At 35.5% G+C, this 19,551-nt stretch overlaps 2 protein-coding genes across 3 annotated transcripts in view; one reads left to right on the forward strand and one right to left on the reverse strand.

Annotated features, from left to right (window-relative positions):
- Positions 1–7,722, reverse strand: part of Tret1 (trehalose transporter 1) — a 29,826-nt gene extending 22,104 nt beyond the window's left edge. Inside the window, exon 1 of one of the 2 annotated variants that reach the window (XM_083081895.1) lies at positions 7,597–7,722. In XM_083081895.1, the coding sequence (XP_082938021.1) occupies positions 7,597–7,641 (45 nt within the window). In that variant the 5' untranslated portion in view covers positions 7,642–7,722. Of the gene's footprint in view, positions 1–1,676; positions 3,082–7,596 lie in introns of those variants that run through there. The other variant, XM_083081891.1, reaches the window with a different exon arrangement.
- LOC145961567 (RING-box protein 2-like) overlaps positions 1–18,230 on the forward strand; it is a 42,177-nt gene extending 23,947 nt beyond the window's left edge. The window contains exon 2 of the mRNA XM_083081906.1: positions 17,570–18,230. Coding sequence (XP_082938032.1) covers positions 17,570–17,751 — 182 coding nt within the window. The 3' untranslated portion in view covers positions 17,752–18,230. The remainder of the gene's footprint in view (positions 1–17,569) is intronic.
- Positions 18,231–19,551: the final 1,321 nt, after the last annotated feature.

Consider the following 19,551-nt stretch of genomic DNA (forward strand, 5'->3'; position numbering starts at 1 on the left):
TGTGTAAACCCGCCCTGTGTAAACACTCCGGGAATGTCTACCTCGTCGCGATTTTTCCTATGCAGAAAATTAACAATTTTTATTTCGTTTCTTTAAATCATATATAAATTTGTTTATAAAGTATATAATCGTCCACATCGGGCTTACATTGTTTCTCGAATAACTCATCGTTCCATTCGATTATTTGGATACGTGCATCGGCTTCACCTGTACCGTGCGCGCGCATTCGATCGATATTTCCGCGAAGCGAGGAGAGCCGCACAACTCGTATGCCAAGAGAGGCACGTTGTTGGTCATCTCCCGCGATCACCGGTGAAAATCGCCGAGAGATACCCGGATTGAAATGCCAGTTTCGCGATCGAGTCTCGCGACCTTTAATCTGAAATCGTAATTTCAGTGAGTCTAGATTTCGCGTTTCAAGATTTCAGAGATGCCCTCAGAGAATGACTTCTTTTCGAAATTTGTTACGTTTTTGGACAATTAGATCGAAATTTTCGAATTCGGCGAAATTTGACCGGTTTTTCTATCGACAATTTTTTCACGTCTATCACGTGCATTATTGTTCCCCAATTTTGCAAAGGAAGAGACAGATTTGACGAATGATGTCGGTGTATTTGTCAAAAATGTCCGCATGTGGCTAAAATCGATTCGGACGATAACGTAAAATCTCGGGCGTTTCCCCATCGCAAGAACACGTAATAATGTAATGCGATTTCGTGATCGGGAGAATCGTTAGACCGTGACTCTCGATATGCCAATATGCGATTCTCGCTCATTTAAATATCCTTCCTAGTGATAATCGGGAATTACAGGCACGAAACGGGCGCAAAAACAACGCAAAAAAACGCAGGGAAAGGAATCGCGAATCGTTAAACAGAAAAATTACGAGAAATTATGAGAAATAAATTAATCGCCCTATACATGTACAATTTTACTGTCGCAGCTTTTATGAATTGGTTGAAAAATTTTAGATATACATATTTTAAAAAAATACGTATATATTAAATTTAACATTTCTTTTATAAATTTAATAAATATCTATAATTTATATTTATATTTATGTATTACATTTCCTATGTTAAATTTCTCTTTAAATTAGCTTTATATTTTTTCAATTGAAAAAAAATATGATTTATATCTCTTCACCCCCTTCCCCCTCCCGCTTCATGTTCGCGATCCAACGGTTGAAAATTTGCGAATCGCGGAATCTAGACGGAGTAAAGGGACAAGCCGAGATGTATGATCCGTAGATAATGACACAGGTTGGAGGAGAGGGGGAGGGGATGAAGAAAGGAAAGGTAGAGAGAGATGGCGATACCAGAGAAAAGGAACGGGAAAAGAGAGTTCGCGACCGGAAAGCCGCGAGAAAAAAGAAACATGCCATCGAGGCAGACGCCTGCCTGCCGCCGATGCAGTGGAAATTTCCAGGGGCCTAAGGGTGGGAGAGGTAGCGGACGGAGAACGGGAAAGAGAGAGAAAGAAAGAAAGAGAACGATCGTGCATGTGTGCGCATGTATGTATGTACGTTCGGTGGTTCGATGAGCGAGCGAACGAGGGTGATTGTCGTCGAACGGGAGACGGGGACCGGCAGCCGGCTCCTGGAAACCAGACAGCGGCCGCGGAGAGAAGGCAACCTGGGGATGAGGGCTCGTGCACGCGCGCGGGGGTGGTCTTACCTTCGTTTTCGCGAAGGGCGCCAGGCACAGGGGCCATGGCTGCATCATCTGTCTCCTCTGGGAGCCGGGCATCCTTCCTTTCGATAAGTGTAGACGAGAAAAAGAAGCGGGTCGATGACGCTCGTCGTCCACGTACTCACGCACTTTGTCGTGAATACGCGTGCGTTGCCCTTATTTCTGTACAATCGCCGCTGTTGTTGTCGTCGTCGTCGTCGTTGTCGTTAGGAAGCCTGGAGCCTCGATGCCGTAATTCGCCGGCTAGTCGAGCCGCTTCCGTTTGTGCCCCTCGCGGGTGACGCCGATGAAACGCGGAGAGGTTGCGCCGACTCTCTCGTCTCGTCCGATGCGCGACCGGCGCGTGCAGTGCGCGTCGATCGCTCGGCGAACGCGTGCGTAGGTGATACACACAGGTGCGTGCGTACGTGAGCGCGCGCGCGCGCGCGCGCGGGTGTCGTGCGTGCGCGTGTGTGTCACAGCCAGATGATCACACGTGGCTCTGTTGTGACAGCGATAGGATTCTCTCTAGTTGCGCCTGTGACAGACGGTGACTTTTGACAGGGCGCCGCGTCGTCCTTGTCGCGGTCGCGCTTTCTCTCCCCCGTGAAGCGCCTCTTGCGATCGATCGCGTTCGATGCTACGTATCTGCGCCGTTACGTGCGTGCGTGGTGCGTGCGAGAAAGCGTTTGGTGTATTGCGGACCCTGTATTACGCACCCTCGGAGGAACGCGCGATGCGGGGAAGACGAGAAAGGCGCCGGTGTCTAAAAATGTGACGGGTCTCTAGTCTGTCTCTCGCTCTCTTTCTCTGTTGTCGCGTCGTCTAGGAGTATCTCTGTTTTTTTTTTTTTTCGACGTTCACCACCTGTAACCGCACCACAGCTCGTCCTCGTCTACGCGATTCGCTCGAGGATTACGGGAAGAAGGAGGTCCCGCAGCGCGAGACGGATCCCTTTTCACGAATGGATACTCGAGAGATCTCGTTGCTCTCTCTCTCTCTCGTATCGCGAGTTGTCCGTTTGTACGTCACTGTCCTATCTCGTATCAAGACATATGTGATGTTTCCCGTCTGTGCTTAGCTTGCGAGCTCGGAGACGGATGACGCCGAATTCCCGATGATCCGGCTGTCGTGTGCGAGAACCGGGTTCAAGGATCTCGATCTCTCCCTCTCTCTCTCTCTCTCTCTCGTCGTCTTTCCACCGATAGATGCAGATTTGTTGTCGTTCGGGCCTCGTGCTCGAGTTCTCGCGTGTCCCGTCGTCGTCTCACAAATCGGTCGGCATGCAAAAGTATGGTGTGTTACGTGTGTTTTGGGGAACTTTGCTAATCGGTTCGGGGGGTTTGTCTCTTTTATATACACGTCGCTGCGAGGATAAGCGCCGCCTTCTCGCACTTCGGGCGCGCGTGGGGATGGACGCGCGGCGTCGCGGCGCGGCGGGATGAAAGGGGTTAGGGAAGAGGGGCGAGGGGAGGGGGGGAAGGGAGGGAAAGGGAGACGCGGCTGCGCCGCGGAATTATCGCAGATCGGTGAGACACACGGTGCGGGTAACGCACCGGCAAACCGCAATACCGGAGATACGCCGTCTATAAAACGAAGCGCCGGGTTGCGTCAGCGTTCGACATAACATAACCCGGGGGAGGTAGACGTTAAGTTAAATCGGTTTGCGCGCTCGCTCGAAATTTGGCACGCGTCTTCTTTCATTAAACCGTTTACGCTTTCATCGGGGCGCGCGATTGAAATTTTTTTTTTTTTATTTCTACGGTGAATGAAGAGCAAATTGCTCGAAAAGAAAGATGAATGTATGTATTTTTTTTTTTAATTAGCGAATAAACGAATCTCGATGCCAACTTTCGGCTTGTTTTAAGTTCCCAGCCTCAAAGAATCCACTTTTATTTAGTGATCGTAAACCTGTCGATCTGATCAGTCTTATACTTGGTTTGAATGAATACTTAATGGATTAATTTTTATCTGATCTGATCTTGTAAGATTGCGAAAATATTTTAAATGATGTCTCTTTCAATTTTCCGGTGTAAGAATAAAGATAAAATTGCGAGATATGATAATCTTTAAATATCAAATGCATTTGTTGTTGGTATATGAAGGATGTTTTAATTTTAATTATATAAAATTAGTTTTTTTATAATATTTATATTATCTAAGTAGTTAGAAATAACTTGGGAAATGTAAGATGCAACGTGAATTTATTTTGAACAATTCATTGATGAATTTTTCACGTTTTTTGAATCTTGAATTGGTCACTAATACGTTTTTTAATTTCGAGAATATTTCACTGGAAAAGATTTTCTAAAATGAGTATCCTTTTATCACCTTTCGTGTGAACATCTGTGTTTATACTAAAAGCCGCGTCATAAAGTATGTTTGAAAATGTTATATTTAAAACGTTATATTTTCGTTTATTTATATATTTCGAGATACTATAAAAAAGTATCCATATATGTGAAAAAAAATTAAAACATTAAATCTCTATGTATATAATTTAATATATTAAAGTAATAAAGAAAATTTTGTTTTGCGCTCGAAACTCTGCGATATTAATATTTAAATGCTCTATTTAAAATTTTACGAAGAATATAATTTTATCTTTATATGCATGTTTCGTTAAAAAATTTTGTCTTCTATCGTAAAAATAAGAATTGAAATATTCGTTCTTTGAAAAATATTCTTATTAATATATTACTTAGCAAATAAATGAGAAAGAGTATTTTCGTTATAATATATAAAATAATTTTTGAGCGAGTGCACGTGCTTTTCAATTGTCATTGAAATTGTATCATTATTAATGCATATACCATACGATTTCACACAAAATAATTTACGAAATAAGCTGACATTGTATGTGTCTCTCTCTCTCTCATTTAATTTACTTCTACTCAGGAATTAATAAGTACTCATTGTTTTGAAATATGCGTATAAAACACACGCATGCATTTTTCATAATAATGAGGTACAAATTTCAAAATAAATTTAAAGCAAAAATATTTGCAGATTCCCTAGTATCTATTTTTTCACGTATTTAATTGATAATTTCTTCTGAAGAATAAATGTCATATTGATGTTTCTAAAGCAATTTCAAAAATATGTAAAGGCTTTGCTATAAACTTGGTAAGAAAATTATACTAAAGAAGTGTCTTCATTTCTATCGAATAACTACACGTGTAAAAGTTCTGCTCTAGAGGATGACACGGAATGACTTGTAATTCCTTTGAAATATGAATTGTTGGATTCGCGAATAACTATCTCTCTGTTTCCGATTAGAGGATTACGTCACGAGACGCATGAACGTTGAACAACCGGCGAACCCGAGCGACATTCGTCGTCTTTATTCCGTCCTGGAATGCTCGTCGAGATAGGTGGGTTCAGACAGCGCAGTCTCGGTCGTTCATGGAAGGTTCGAGACGTTCGACCTCGTTCGGCCATGTCTGCAGCAGCCAGTCCTGTCTCCTCCGGCTGTTCGTTTCACATCCACGCCGTAGGAGTCTCGAACCATTCCTTCCTCCCACATCTCTGAGTCCTTTTACGCTCGTACTTACAATTAGCGTATTTAAAGAGTCCCGCGATTCAACAATAGACGATTTATTCAGTTATTATTCCATTTTTTGTATGGTACAACAGAGTAAAAAGGAAGACCTTGCGAGAGAAGAATTAAGTTTTTTTGTCATTTTTGTATGCTTGAATACAAAGGATTCTATTCCGTCACAATTTTGAGTGATTTGAGAGTAAAGTTGTGAAAGAAGTGTTTTCGTATCGTTTTTGCAATATTACAGCTGTTGCATGTGCTGGAAAAAATTCATTTCCCTCGGAATGAAGTATATTTTTAGAACTTTTGAATCCTTTGAAGGAAATATCTATAAAAGTTAATGAAGGTGACTACGTGAAGGATTTATTATATCCAGTATTAAAATTAATAAATTTTAAATAACGGACTCTTTCTCTCTCTCTTTCTTTTTCAATATGATGGATAATGAAATTGAACAAATATAAATTAATTATTTGTATACAGAAGATGTTAAGATAGCATTTGATTTTTCTTACTATTATAAAAAGTAGTCACGCGCAATTTTATATAAAAATGTATCTATTTTTTTATTAGTTATTAGTTTTTTATTAGTTATTATAGATCTTTACTTTATATATAAATTTTGTAATTCTTGTACGCGCACGTTATTTTTTTTATTTCTATCAATTGAAGAAGAATCGAAACTCTTTTTTTGCTAATACCACAAATTACTGAATATTTTCAATATTCTTATTTGCACCGAATATTGAAACTTTCTATCGACAAATTATCGAGCTAATCAGCGATTTCAAAAGGTGTCTTCTTTTTTTAACGAGAATAAGTATAAAAATTTTCTTGTGGTCAGCGGTGATGAAAGACTTCCGTGATCACGAAGCTGATTGGTAAAAGCAGAGGAAAACAATCTATGATTGCGTTTCTTTTTTTACAAACATTTTAAATTTCGGTTACGATTGCTAATCATTGTGTATATAATAATTTATCAGCAGAAAAATGATCGATCAGTCTATTTTTACGGCATTTATTATGGCAATATTGCACTTTTTTCATATGTTGTCGACCAAGAATAGTCACTGGTCACACGTTAACAATTTTCAAGTAACTTTATGACAAAGTGATTGACCCACAGAGACGATACACGTGTAACTCACTTATATTATCCACTAGTCATGAAATTATTTGTAGCTAACAATTCGGACATTATTTCTATCACTAGACAAGAGATTTTTGTCGTGTATACATAATCGTTATTATGATAAAAAGAAAGAATATTAAAGAACATTCATTCTATAAAATATTGAAAATTAAGGGCACAAACTAAAAAGAATTTCTCAAAGAAATAAATTGCCTCTTATTTTCATAAATCTCGAATATCTTTTACAGTCGTGAAATGCATTCGTTAATTCTATTAGAATGTTTTATTGATGTAATCATGTGAGCGATTCGAGATGTAGTGACGTTTTATATTAACAAGGACGAGGACTCTCAAGTATAAATGCCACTTCAAACGACACCCACCAGCTGAACTTGGAACGATTCCATTCAAAGAATATATCTCACTTTAATCAATTCTGTTTACGATTTGTCCTGTACACATTGCACACTGTGAAATATTGCACACGATACTTTATCAAACGCAAGTTTCGATCGAACGGTTGAATTCTTAAGATGTCTGCGGACAGAGCGATTTATCGCAGACTCATCGTCAAGTCCCCAAATTTGACAGGACTAATATCTTGTTCAAAGAGAGCTCTGGCATTTAAAATATTTTGCGATGTAAACTTTATCGGAAATTCAGTGCCAATTTATATTGACATTTTGAATTGGAGATTTGAAATGTAATATCAATTTCTAAATATATTATAAAGAACACTTTGTATGCAGCTTGCTTGTATTTTAACTCATCCTATTCTAACGTCTACTCTAATTCTAAAAGAACACATTGACATGTTTCCTGAACGACGCAAATCGATTTATCGTGACAATAAAAGTTTAAAATAAAATGCCATTAAGACAACGGTCGCGTTGAATCTATAATTTTTGATAAAGAACAAGTTTTACGTGGTTAAAAAATAATGGAATAGATTTTTAATATTTAGTATAAATAAGGGTAAACAATGTGTCTGACACAGCGTGTCTGATGAAATTTTGACGAGAAAAATATCACATATTATATGAAAATAGTAAACTAAAAATCTGATTGCATGTAAACAATGCAAAACAGCTTTGCATGTAATCCCTATTTTTGAACAAAATTGTTTATTCGGGAAAATTAGAAAATTATATTTTAAACAAATAGATAAACAATCGTGTGTACATGAAACTAGTTATAAGCGTCGATAAGTTGATATGTGCGAATATTTGTCGAGATATTTAGGAAACTCTTACCATTTTCATGACGAGATTATCAATTCCAGACGAAGCGAAACTCATGCCTCGAGGATCGATACGCGACTGTAAAATTGGAAAAATATCAGGACGATTGGGTGCAAAAATTTCCTTATCAGCGAGGAGCGAACAGACACAGTCTATCTCACAATCGTAACTGCTGCGTGCTTTGCAAACCACATTGTGCAAAGCACACTTCCAAAGTAACTATCATCTCGCGATAAGCTATTCATATTCATATTCGTTTTTCCATTTCCCACTTTAAAGCGCTTTTACGTCAGCGTAACGTACGAATAAAACATGAAGCCTTCAAGAAGTTCCAAAATTCCAACTATATTCGACAAGATGTACTTCGATAAGTGTGTGTCTATCAAAAACTTTTATCTAACGATAAATTCGCACGATGTTATATTGGAAAAATTTTGACGTAGATAACACAGAATCTTATCTTGCAACAAACTCACAGTTTCGAACGTATAATAAAAAAAAAAAAAAAAAAAATATATATATATATATATATATATATATATTTCAGTATTAAAAAAATATATTCAAATTTTTGATATTATATTTTAACATTCAATATTATATTTTTTATATATGTTGTTTTGTATATTTTGTCAACTCGACTATTATATTTCACTGTATTTATCTTATCAAAAATTTATCACTTTACTGCATTTTCCTATCATACTTTTTTTTTAAATTTTCGTAGCACAATTTATATGTATACTTTTTTTCTCAAACAATGAAAATCATTATTTTATTATATTTAATTATATGTATAAAATTGCATTGCATATTATAATAATAAAATGATGATTCTCATTGTTTGAGAAAAAAAAGTATGTGGTGACTTTTATCAAAAGATTGCTTTAGAAATGAGAAACTTTCCCATCGTATTTGGTGCCCCTTTAAGCACAATGGAACATTCTGCTCTTCATCTACTTGAAGTAGTTGAAGCGAATACGTTAGTAATCTTTTCTAATAACTTTAAACGGAGTCTTCTACCGGTACCTTTCCTATGTTGTTGTCGCGAGGGCGAAGGTCAGAAATAAACGCGTGCATAACCCGGAAATGCGTAGAAACATTTCAACTTGACATTGACAGACATTGATTGAGAGGACAACACATTCCTTTCTGTATTGTAATTCTCTGTAAACCATTCATCAAGACTAAATTGATTGATTTGACATAAACAGATTGATTTGACATAAGTAATACGCCTTGTGTTTATGGTAAAAATATTACGTGTATACATTTATCTAATTTATAGCATTTACAAGTAAAATTTGAACGCAAAACTTAAGGATCCGTATACTAACTAGACATCAATGGTATCTAACTTTGTTTGTTTGATATGAATTTATAGACGGGAATTAAGCAATCTTGCGAGCCAAGATTGCGAGAAAATATTGCTGTTCCAGAATATAAAGAAAAATGGAATCAGAATCCCATTTTGATTTGTGATACAATTAATTGTCGATTTTTCTTTCTGACAAACTGTTAATCAAAAGTTTTGATTCGTGTATTACACTTAATATTTTAATATAAAATTAAATATACGCAACATGTATCATAATCGACAAAGGAGCAATTTTTTGTAATAGTAAATAAAAAATGTACGATGAAAATATTATTTAGCATTTTACGAGTCTCGTAGTAAAATATCGTAAATTTTGCGAAACGTACGCGACACGTGCACGAAGCGCAAAATATGCATATGTATACATAATAAATGTATTCTTCCTTCGCGTGTATCATCGCAGTCATAAAGTGTTAGAACCTCGCCTGCATATTGAGCAAATTATTAAGCAAATGCAAAACATTATTGAATATGCGCAGTCTGCGCGACGCTTAGATGTGAGTTAGGTTGAATATTAATTGCGCAAACTATTATCTTATTGCCTTTTTTTATTTTGCCTTTCTTTATTCCCTATCGCAGCGACGAGATCTGTCTACAATAATGATCGCCATATGATGAATTTTGATTCAATATTTCAGATATATCACAAGTGGTCCCGGCTCTTAAGTCGCAGTTGGAAGAGAATAATTCTCCTATTGTAAGACAAAGTTTCTTCTTCTATTGTGAAGAACAAACTCGGAAGAATTCATCGCGCATAATGTGTCGAACAAATGGTTTCATGAAAGAACCCGTATAAAATAATTGGTATCCCTTTGTTATCTCTTTCTCGTTCGCTCGTTATATATAGTCGCTATCTACTGCTAAATATAACCGTTTTTTGCTCTACGGTTATCACGTATTTTATCTTAGCAAGAGTGGTTCAAATATGCAAAGCTAGGATTATTTTCGTATAAATGTGTTGGATTTAAAAAATTTTTTTAAGTTTAAAAAATTTTCTTTGAAACAAAAATATTAGAAATATCGTATATTTTTAAGTTATTTTTGCACGAGGAATTACCTTAATTATATTACAATTATATTACAATTCCCTATTTCGTATTTTTCAATTCTTTAAAATTCTTCCAATTTTTTCGAAAGTAAAAATTTGACAGAATTGCACATTTTTATATAATTTCTTAAGTTTCAATATTAAATATCTCGTTAATGAAGCGTCAAATTTTCCTTCAAGTCTACTCGATATTGAAACTTTTTAAATAATAAGAAAGCTCATTTCTCAAAGTCATTTATTTGTCATTAGTCCAATTGTTATCTAATCTATAATATTATCATATAATTATTGTAAGTCATATCATTATGCAATTCTATTAGTATACAACTTATATCATTATATAATTATATTATTATATAACTCTATATTCGATTAATCTAATAAATCGATCTAATAATTGCCGGAACATTCGCAAAAATTGATCTACGGCCATTATCGCGTATCATCCGTAGTTCAAGTTTAAAGTCGCGCGCGTTTATTTATTCCGGCACGCGTCTGCTCTATCCTTATCTGCGCCAAGTCGCAGTAATGTCGCGCCTTATCACTGTTTCAACTGTGAACTTGACCCATACCGCATTCCGTACCGTTCCCTAATGAGAGAAGAAGATCCGGCCACGATTTGACAGCTCGCACGTGCACGCGACGCTCGCACGTGTCACTCGCGCGCGCCTCTTTTCCTTCTTAATTATCGCCACCCCCTTCTCCCCTCCCCGCTCTCAGTCTTCGTTGTATCACGGCCGCTATCGGCGATTTATCGGGGATTAATAACGAGGATTTTAATAACGAGAAATATCTGCGAAAATTTTGACAGGTCTGCGTATAAATCACCGGGACATTTGCAAAACGATATACATTTGCAAACGAGGATACATTTGCAAAACGTGACAGAAGTTTCCGAAGCAGAAAAATTAGTTTACGGGAAGTGAAATGCACAATGACAGTCCTCTTTTAATTACATTTTTTTGCACGTGTTACGAAGTCGATTTCGTAATTCATGGCAGGATTTTCCGCGAGAATTAAAGTAATTTTTGCCCGCTCGTTCGCACACAGTCGATATTGCGACGATTCGAAACAAAGACGATAATTGTGTGCCCGCGGTAAAGATGTTAACGCAATTAAGCTTCAATTCGTTTTTGCAAATTTAAGCTACTTAAATCCCCAAGAACAATAGCCACTTATGAAATAATATTCCGTGAATCTTGCGTCAGATATTAATATACTATCATACCTCTTCGTATTTTCTGTTCATTTTTCATGACTTTATATTATAATAAAATTAAATCGACCATTCCTATAATAACGATTTGACTTATAATGACACTCATTCAAGAATTTTTCGATATTTTTTTTCTTTCTTTTTTTTTTTTTTTGTAAAGATATAATGTACACAGATAGCTGTATCGAAGAAGCTATTTACAGACAACGTATTTGCGCTTCTCATTGATCAATCTTATGTTGGATTATCGAGCGCGATCTTATCTCTTAAGAGGCTAATCGGACTCCCGGTGAATCTATTAATAGTGCGGCAATTAATTAAGTCGAGCCTGGAGCTTGGAGTATTTTTCTCGTTCGGATAATTAATACACATAATGTTCGCAATCGCTAACTATAGCCACTCCATAATTACGTGGCTAGATCAGACACGTATTTCTCTGGAATTGGAATACCTTATCGCATCCATTTCGATGAGTTATTCCAAGAGAGAAGCCCACCTTGATTTATATCTCGAATCTATTTCCGACCATCCGCGAACAAAACACCCGTCATCGGCCGTGAAAATAACTCTTCTTCCATGGAAATGTATCGGATCAATGTACGTAACGCAAATTTTATTTTCGTCTTGTGCGTTGGAGAATTTTCTCATGAGCTTATCTGAAGATATCACGACTTGGCGACTTCGCGGGAGTCGCGTTTGATAACGCGGTTCAACAAACATAAGATATACGAGATATACGAGAGAATTTTTAATTCAAGTTATTAAAATCGTATCCAGCATTTCAAAAAAACGGAAAATGATTAGATTTTATCTATTTTTTTTCTCATGTTCTGAAAGAAAAATCGCAAATTATCTCCATCCCGTAATTGCTTAGCTAGATCAGACGCCTTATCGCATCCATTTCGATAAGTTATTCCAAGAGAGAAGCCGTTCTTGATTTATCTCGCATCTATTTCCGATCATCCATCGAATAAAAATCCCAAATAAAAATTACTTTTCTTCCATCGAAATGCATCGGATCAATATACGTGATACAGGTTTTATTTTATGCGTTAGAGAATTTATTTTCTGATGAAGAGAGAACCCTGAGAACTTATCTTCTGGCGAAGATATCACGACTTGGCGACAACGAGACTCCCGCGAAGAGCGTAGTCATCACCAAGTCGCGATATCTTGAAATTTATCAGAAGAAACGCTGAAATATCAGATCGCGACTCGTTTGACCATCGTTCTGTCGACATACGCGATTAAAGGATCGCGCAACAATGAGCGCTTAACAAACGGAATCATATGACGTTTGTCGCGAGCGCTGCCTCTGACAATCTTATTGTAATCGATGTAAATAAATATCCCCGGAGGGGATATAAAATTCTGTATAATGTCAACTGTCTGAAAGCGACGTTAAACTTTGAGTTTCTACAATTGCTAATCATGATGAATCGGCTACAATTGTTTAACGTTTCGAATCGTTTGACGTAACTTCCACGAATACATTTTAATCGAGTATGCAAAATATTTTGTTTCTTCCATGAAGTGTAATTTGGATTGTCCCCGTGTGTAATATTGGCTTGCATTTTTTTTCTAGACAGATAGAGATAGGAGTGTATGATAGGAGATAAACGATAAAGCCTCTTGATACTTCGGTAATCTCGTATCTTAAAAATTTATTACACGTGAAATGTTTGATAAAGTTATATAAGTTGAAAGAGGCCTCGCGCGCACGAATATATGGGGCCAAAAAAATTGTCGATCGAACAAAACTCTTCGCGTATGCAACCTGATTTAATCAAAATATATTGGCGCGCGTTACGTCAACGCGATTGAAGTAGATTCATCATGACGCAACACGCTACTTACGACGGTAGCACAATGTAAGATTTAATAATATCGATAAGGACGGAAAATTTTCCACCAAGCCACGTGAATTAATCGATGCAATACTAGACGAAAATCTACGTAGTCTGTTAACGACGTAATCGTTAAAAGTAACATGATTTGATTGTATGAAATCTCGAGAATGTATATTTTTTTTTAAATTGGCTCACTTTCCTTTAATTTTAAAATTTAATCGGAAAGATAATAAATTATATAAAGAATATAAATTATGAAATTATATTATATTACTTATATTTCTAAAATTGTCAAGTCTCAAAAAGAATTGGATTCCGATTGAAAAATATATAAAGCTGTAAATCAGAAATAAAATGCGAATTTGTTCACATCAGTTTTTGTTTTGATTCAAAATGAAATATCTAATTGGTATCAATACGATATATTTTTGAAATGGATTATAATCGAAATTTATGCTGTAAATTGATAAATCTTGAAAATTTTCTGTATCGAAGGAGCCTTCCTTTGGACAAATTCGTAAGTTTAATCGAATCTCGGCGATTTAAAAAAAAATGAGAAAATAAGCATCATATTATAAATTTAAATTAAATAAAACGAAGCCGAGATTGAGATAAATGAAGATCTCTCTTAATTACTTGATGCAATACGATAAGCTGCAAAAGAATAGCGACTGCTCTCATGGAATTTTCTCTGACGTCAAGAAATTATTTATCAAGATTGAAGTCGACTTCGGCATTTTCGTCGTGCAATCGACTATCTAAAATCTAAAACGTGCATCCGCGCACGAGAGATACTCCGATCTAAAATTCTAACGCGCTTTAATTCCCCTGGAATTAAATCGAACGTTCGCGAAGTTTAGTTCGCGGTGATCGTCCTCGTCGCGATGACGGCATCTTCGCCGTTGCACTTAATTGGCCCAATGGTTCGCCTGGGTCCGGGGGCACGTTCAAGCGTTTGCCCCGATCCCCCGGAGGGGGTCAACGAGAAACCGACACCCGTCGCCCCTTCTCTCGCGCACCCCCCCTCGAGCGGAACGTTTGCCGAGAATTAATCGACGAAGCGTCGATAGACGGCAAAGATAACGACGGAAATTTCTTCCTCGTCAATCGACGATTTGATTGAGTCGCATCGACGCAAGTGCGCTGCCGGGATATGCACCGTACGAGGGGGTAAACCAGCGCCAAGACAGGTCGTGGTTTTTTCCTTTCTTTAAAGAAATTCCCAGGGATTTTTGTTTTAACCTGGAAAATCAGGGAATTCTCATGGAATTTTATTAAGACTCGGGAAATTTTTTAAAAACTATTTCTTTGATGATTTTTATATTGTAAGTATAAACATTCGCTTTATGTAGAATATCTTGAGCGACAGCAAGCGTCTATTGCAGAGCAAGAAGCACTTAAAAAAAGGAAGAACACTTTAGAGGTGAAAGATAGGAAAGAAGCGTATAAGAATTTTAGAGAATGCCCAAAAGGAGGCGAATGCAAGTATTAAAAAAATAGATTTATATATTTATATATATATTTGATAAATTTTTTTTGTGTTCAAATTTTGTCCAAATTTTATTAAAATATATATATATTTTTTTTTAATTTATGTTAAAAGTTTACGTACGATAAATAAACTTATTTTAAAATTATATTTATACAAATATTTTAATTTTACTTGGAATTTTAAACAAAAATACCTGAAATTCTCAGAGAATTTATTTTCAAGATTTGAGTATACACCCTGTTCCTTTTTTCATCGAAAACTTTCCTCGTCATTTTTAAAAATTGAAAAAAAAAATATTTTAATAATCGAACAATTCGTACAGATGAAAAAAACGTCGATGGTTTTGAAACTGTCGTAGAATAAAAAAATAATATTGATATTAAGATTGAGAGCGGATATTGTAAAATTGCATGCACACATTAATAACGTGTTTTAGAAACTAATGTGTTAGGTATCTGTGAGAGAGGAGATGATTCTCAGCGCACCCTTATTTCATCCGTCATTAGCGAGAACTGTTCGGAGAACGTTGAATGTATTTATTTTCACTGGACGTGTGCGTATCAGATCGCTAATAATCATGCGTGATAATTATGCGGTGGGGTCCGTTAGATAAGCCAATGGAATTCTACTGGACACTTTATACACTCGCGCGAGCATCGTCAGGCGATACTTGATATTCGCTTTGACGGCAGGTATGGCAGGGGAGAACTCGGTTTATATTTTTCGCTACGCGAGCGACAGAATGGGAGCAAAATTAAATTTGCAGTTTATATATAAAATATCTCTGGAAAAAAATTATATCTAACAACGATAACAAAAATAACGCAGTTCTGTGCTCCATTTCCATCGCGCGAATTATCGGCGTTTCGCGTTTCACCAGGCCTCTGCTTATCCGTTCATACATACTTATCGAATATTCAACGCAGATAGGGAGCCAGAAATAAATTCTTCGCCAGGCGTATATCGCGTTTTGCGCGATTGGCTATTGTGCAAAAGAAAAAAAGTCGCCCGGTGCACGTGTAATTAAAGACCTCGACGCCCTCATCTCTTACGCGATGCCCGTCCCTTTAATTCTGAAGATCCCCCACGTGTGTTTTCTCCAGTATTCTTCCGTTCATCGCGGAATGTCTGACCTGGACGGTAGATTATGCTGCGCTTTCGCTGAGCGAGCACGTTTACGTCTCACGGAAATGATTTCGATAAGGGATGAACGTGACACCGACAGGCGAAAAGCACACGTAGACGTAATAACGTCGAATCAAGGGGATCGGCACGTAATTATCCGAATACGAGGTCGCGAAACACTCGTGTACTTGTCTTTTATTTTGTTTCGTGTGCGCGAGCGCGATAGTCTTTATGTTTTCGACAACCTTTGGAAAGAAAGGAATTTCCTAAAGGAGAACGCGCGTGCGAAATTAATATTATACACGTGCGAATGCGAGGAATGAGATAGGCTTGTTTTCTTCTGAAATTTCAAACAACTCTTCACCTATATTCGTGACACTTTCGTGTAAAGAAGAGATGATATTCTCTTCGAGAGAGAGAGGACAATAAAAATATACGTGCTTTAAATTGTGGATTGCTCACGTCACAATGGTCATAATAGCATTTGGTCAACCAAAATATTTATGATATCGTGAATCTGCATTTTCTATGATTTCTATAAATCTTCTATGATTTTTGCAGGAATGAAAAAAAAAACATCAAATGCTGTCATTAGATACACATTTTATGCCAATAAATCTATTTTTTTTTTGTACTCTATTTATATATAAGAATTTGAATAACTTGTCCCTTCCCTCAAAATAAAATCTTATCTTCGCATTTTTAGTAACAGATGTGTAAAAAATGTAGAACACAAACTTTTTTACAGTTGCAATTCTCTCAGTCACGAGGATAAGGCAAATTTGAGCGTACGTGACGTACGTGATAACACAGTTAAATAGGCTTAACGTTATCGTTGCAATTTCGATCTCGTTTATCGCGTTTACCGATACCGATTATAAGTCATTTTAATCGCATTAATTTCGCGGACTGTCTGCTCTCCTGGGGACCTTATCTCGCGAATCTTTATCTCTATATAACCACATATAGAAAGAATCAGTGAAATTTTTTTAAGAGCTAAGATATATCTTGTCCTTTCCTTTTTTTTATTATTGCTAATTAATAATTATCAATCCTTAGTTATGCCTCGACATGCGAGGTCGCGATATATCACTCACGCATGCGACTTGATTCTAACAGACATATTTTATCGTTTTTTATGCTAAAAATTTTTCAATCATTAATCACGGGCATCAGGAATCTTCATATGCGTGACATTAATCGTCGTGTACATTTTCATTATATTTTTATTATATTATTATATTTTTATCATATTTTTATTATATTTTTATTATATTATATTATCATATTATATTATCATTCTTAAATGGTAATTGAAGTTTAAGGATCAAATTCGAGAATTATTCAATTCATTGTTGATTTATGCTCCCGCAACTTTATTGTAATTAAATGATTCTATCCGATTGATTTTTTTGACAAAAATAAAACTAATCTTCTCCCCGATTAAAAACTTAAAATTCTATTAATTGTCTTCTTTATAAATATTTATTGCGCACAGTATTTGCGAATTGATGATCAAACTATATCAATCTGTATGCATCTATATATCTCTTGCTGCTCGGAAAGTTTCCTAGTATTTTTCCTATGAAATTTACATATGAAATAAAAATAAGATGCAAGGAATAATTTTTTCTTCAGAATAAAAAAAACTTTTTAAATATATATAACTTAATATATATTTCAATATCTTAGTTATAAATATCAAATATGGATATATAAAATTAATTGAAACATGAGAAAGAGAGAGAAAGAGAGACGATCTGTTCTGATTCGGTTTCTTCGCCGACAGAAAAAAGCTCGCATCAAGAATTGGTGCTAAACTTTTCTATCCTATACTAATATTAAAGCAAATACTAATTTACTTTTTGATTTTCAGACGCCTGTTTGCGATGCCAGGCAGAAAGCAAGAAGGAGGTTTACGGCCGACAGGACTGCGTGGTCGTCTGGGGCGAGTGCAACCACTCGTTTCACTACTGCTGCATGTCGCTCTGGGTCAAGCAGAACAATCGTTGCCCGCTGTGCCAGCAGGAGTGGTCTATACAACGAATGGGGAAGTAATCCTCACGAAGGGATTCGCGTCCACGATTATCCTGTCATCGTCGAGAAACCGCGCATTCCCTATCGATGTTGGATCATTCGTTTCGCTCCTTCGAAAGCCTTTGAACGGACCTTGGTAACGATATATAAGTCATTTGACGTCATATTTTATGCAAACAGGGATATTATTTTATAGTAAAATATACATAAAAGAATAATTAGTAATTTATGTGGAAAATATATATAATTGCTTTTGAAAGCAGATTATTCATAAAAGAGCTATTGTAAGAAAACGTCCTGTTTTCTTCGTTATCTAATTTATTATTTGCAATTAGCTATGACACGTTATCAAATATAATAATTATAAACGAATGGACTCTTGGAAAAATCTCATTCAATACTTTGTGATTAATGAAAACTGTGCGTTTGAAAATCATTTAATATAGCTTTAAATATATTCCGAATAAAAATAAAAAAATTAATAAAAGTGATACAAAGCATTTTTACGTTTCGTTCAAATTTTTATCTTGTGCAATGTATATTCCTTTTGCATGATTAATACAAAAAATTCAACTAAATACAGAAGATATAATAAAAGAAAAATTTTTATCGATTGTATCGGTATTTTGTTGAGAAAAATAAAAACATACATAATAAATAACTGACTTATCGAAATGATAACAGAATAATTAATTAACAGAATGACTTTATCTTGTTTTGACATACATATATATATATATATATATATATATATATATATATATATATATATATATATATTCATACAAAATTTCTGGAAGACAGATATACTTATCGAGCGCGAAATATTCAGAAAGTATTGCAAATGTTTGAAGACTACATGACATGATAAATGAAAGATTATCTCACAGTATTAAAGCACAAAGTACGCATCGTCGCGTTAAAAATCAATGTAATTATCTTGAAATCACTATTACCACACATTACATGTCTAGGATATTTTTATCTCATGTAGACGCAATGAAAAATGCGAACTGTGTTATTATCGAGACGGATGAAATCATTCTAACACGCGATTAAATGTTAAATTTTTACGACAATCTCAAGATTTCATCAAAGCTTATCGATACTGAATGAATTTATGATATACTTCTTTTGTTCTATTTTCTATCGTCCTTCCAACAACAAGAATTAAAATAGAAGAGACATTAATTAAATTATGATTAAGAGCTATTTCAAGTTTTGATAAGAGTAATTTGATAACTAAATTGAGTTAATTGATAACTAATAATATCTCTTCTAGGATTGTTTGACAAATACACAGATGGCACTTGTATATTGTCTCTTTATAAGATATATATTTACTTTATTAAGGTATACATATTCTTTGTGTTTAGATTCAAATCGCTGAAAATTCAAGATGAAAATTTCTTCGAAATTTTTCGTATTATTCTGTATTTTGTTTCTTCTTATCGCATTCGTAAATATTCGTAAACATTCGTAAATATACGAAAAGTAAAAGAAAAATATTTATAAAGCATAAAAAAAAATTTTACAAGTTACATTTCGCGAATATATATATTATTACTAATTTTTTAATGAAAACTTATTGTCATAATTAATGAAACGTAAAACGGAAAAAGTGTGAATGTTTTCATTGATGATCAATGAAATACTTCGTTGAAATCTTATGTCACTATTTGAAATCACTGACATTTTCATTGATTCAGTTTAAGAGAGTAGCATTAATTGAATTAAAAATGTTGTGAAGACGCGTGACTTTTGAATTTATGGGATCAACCACAGAATGAAACATAGTGATCATTTTTATTAACCGGCGTA

Source organism: Camponotus vicinus, unplaced genomic scaffold, assembly GCF_025532165.1.
Source record: "Camponotus vicinus isolate PSW18456_S1 unplaced genomic scaffold, iyCamVici1.0 SCAF_11, whole genome shotgun sequence".
NCBI classification, from domain to species: Eukaryota; Metazoa; Arthropoda; class Insecta; order Hymenoptera; family Formicidae; genus Camponotus; species Camponotus vicinus.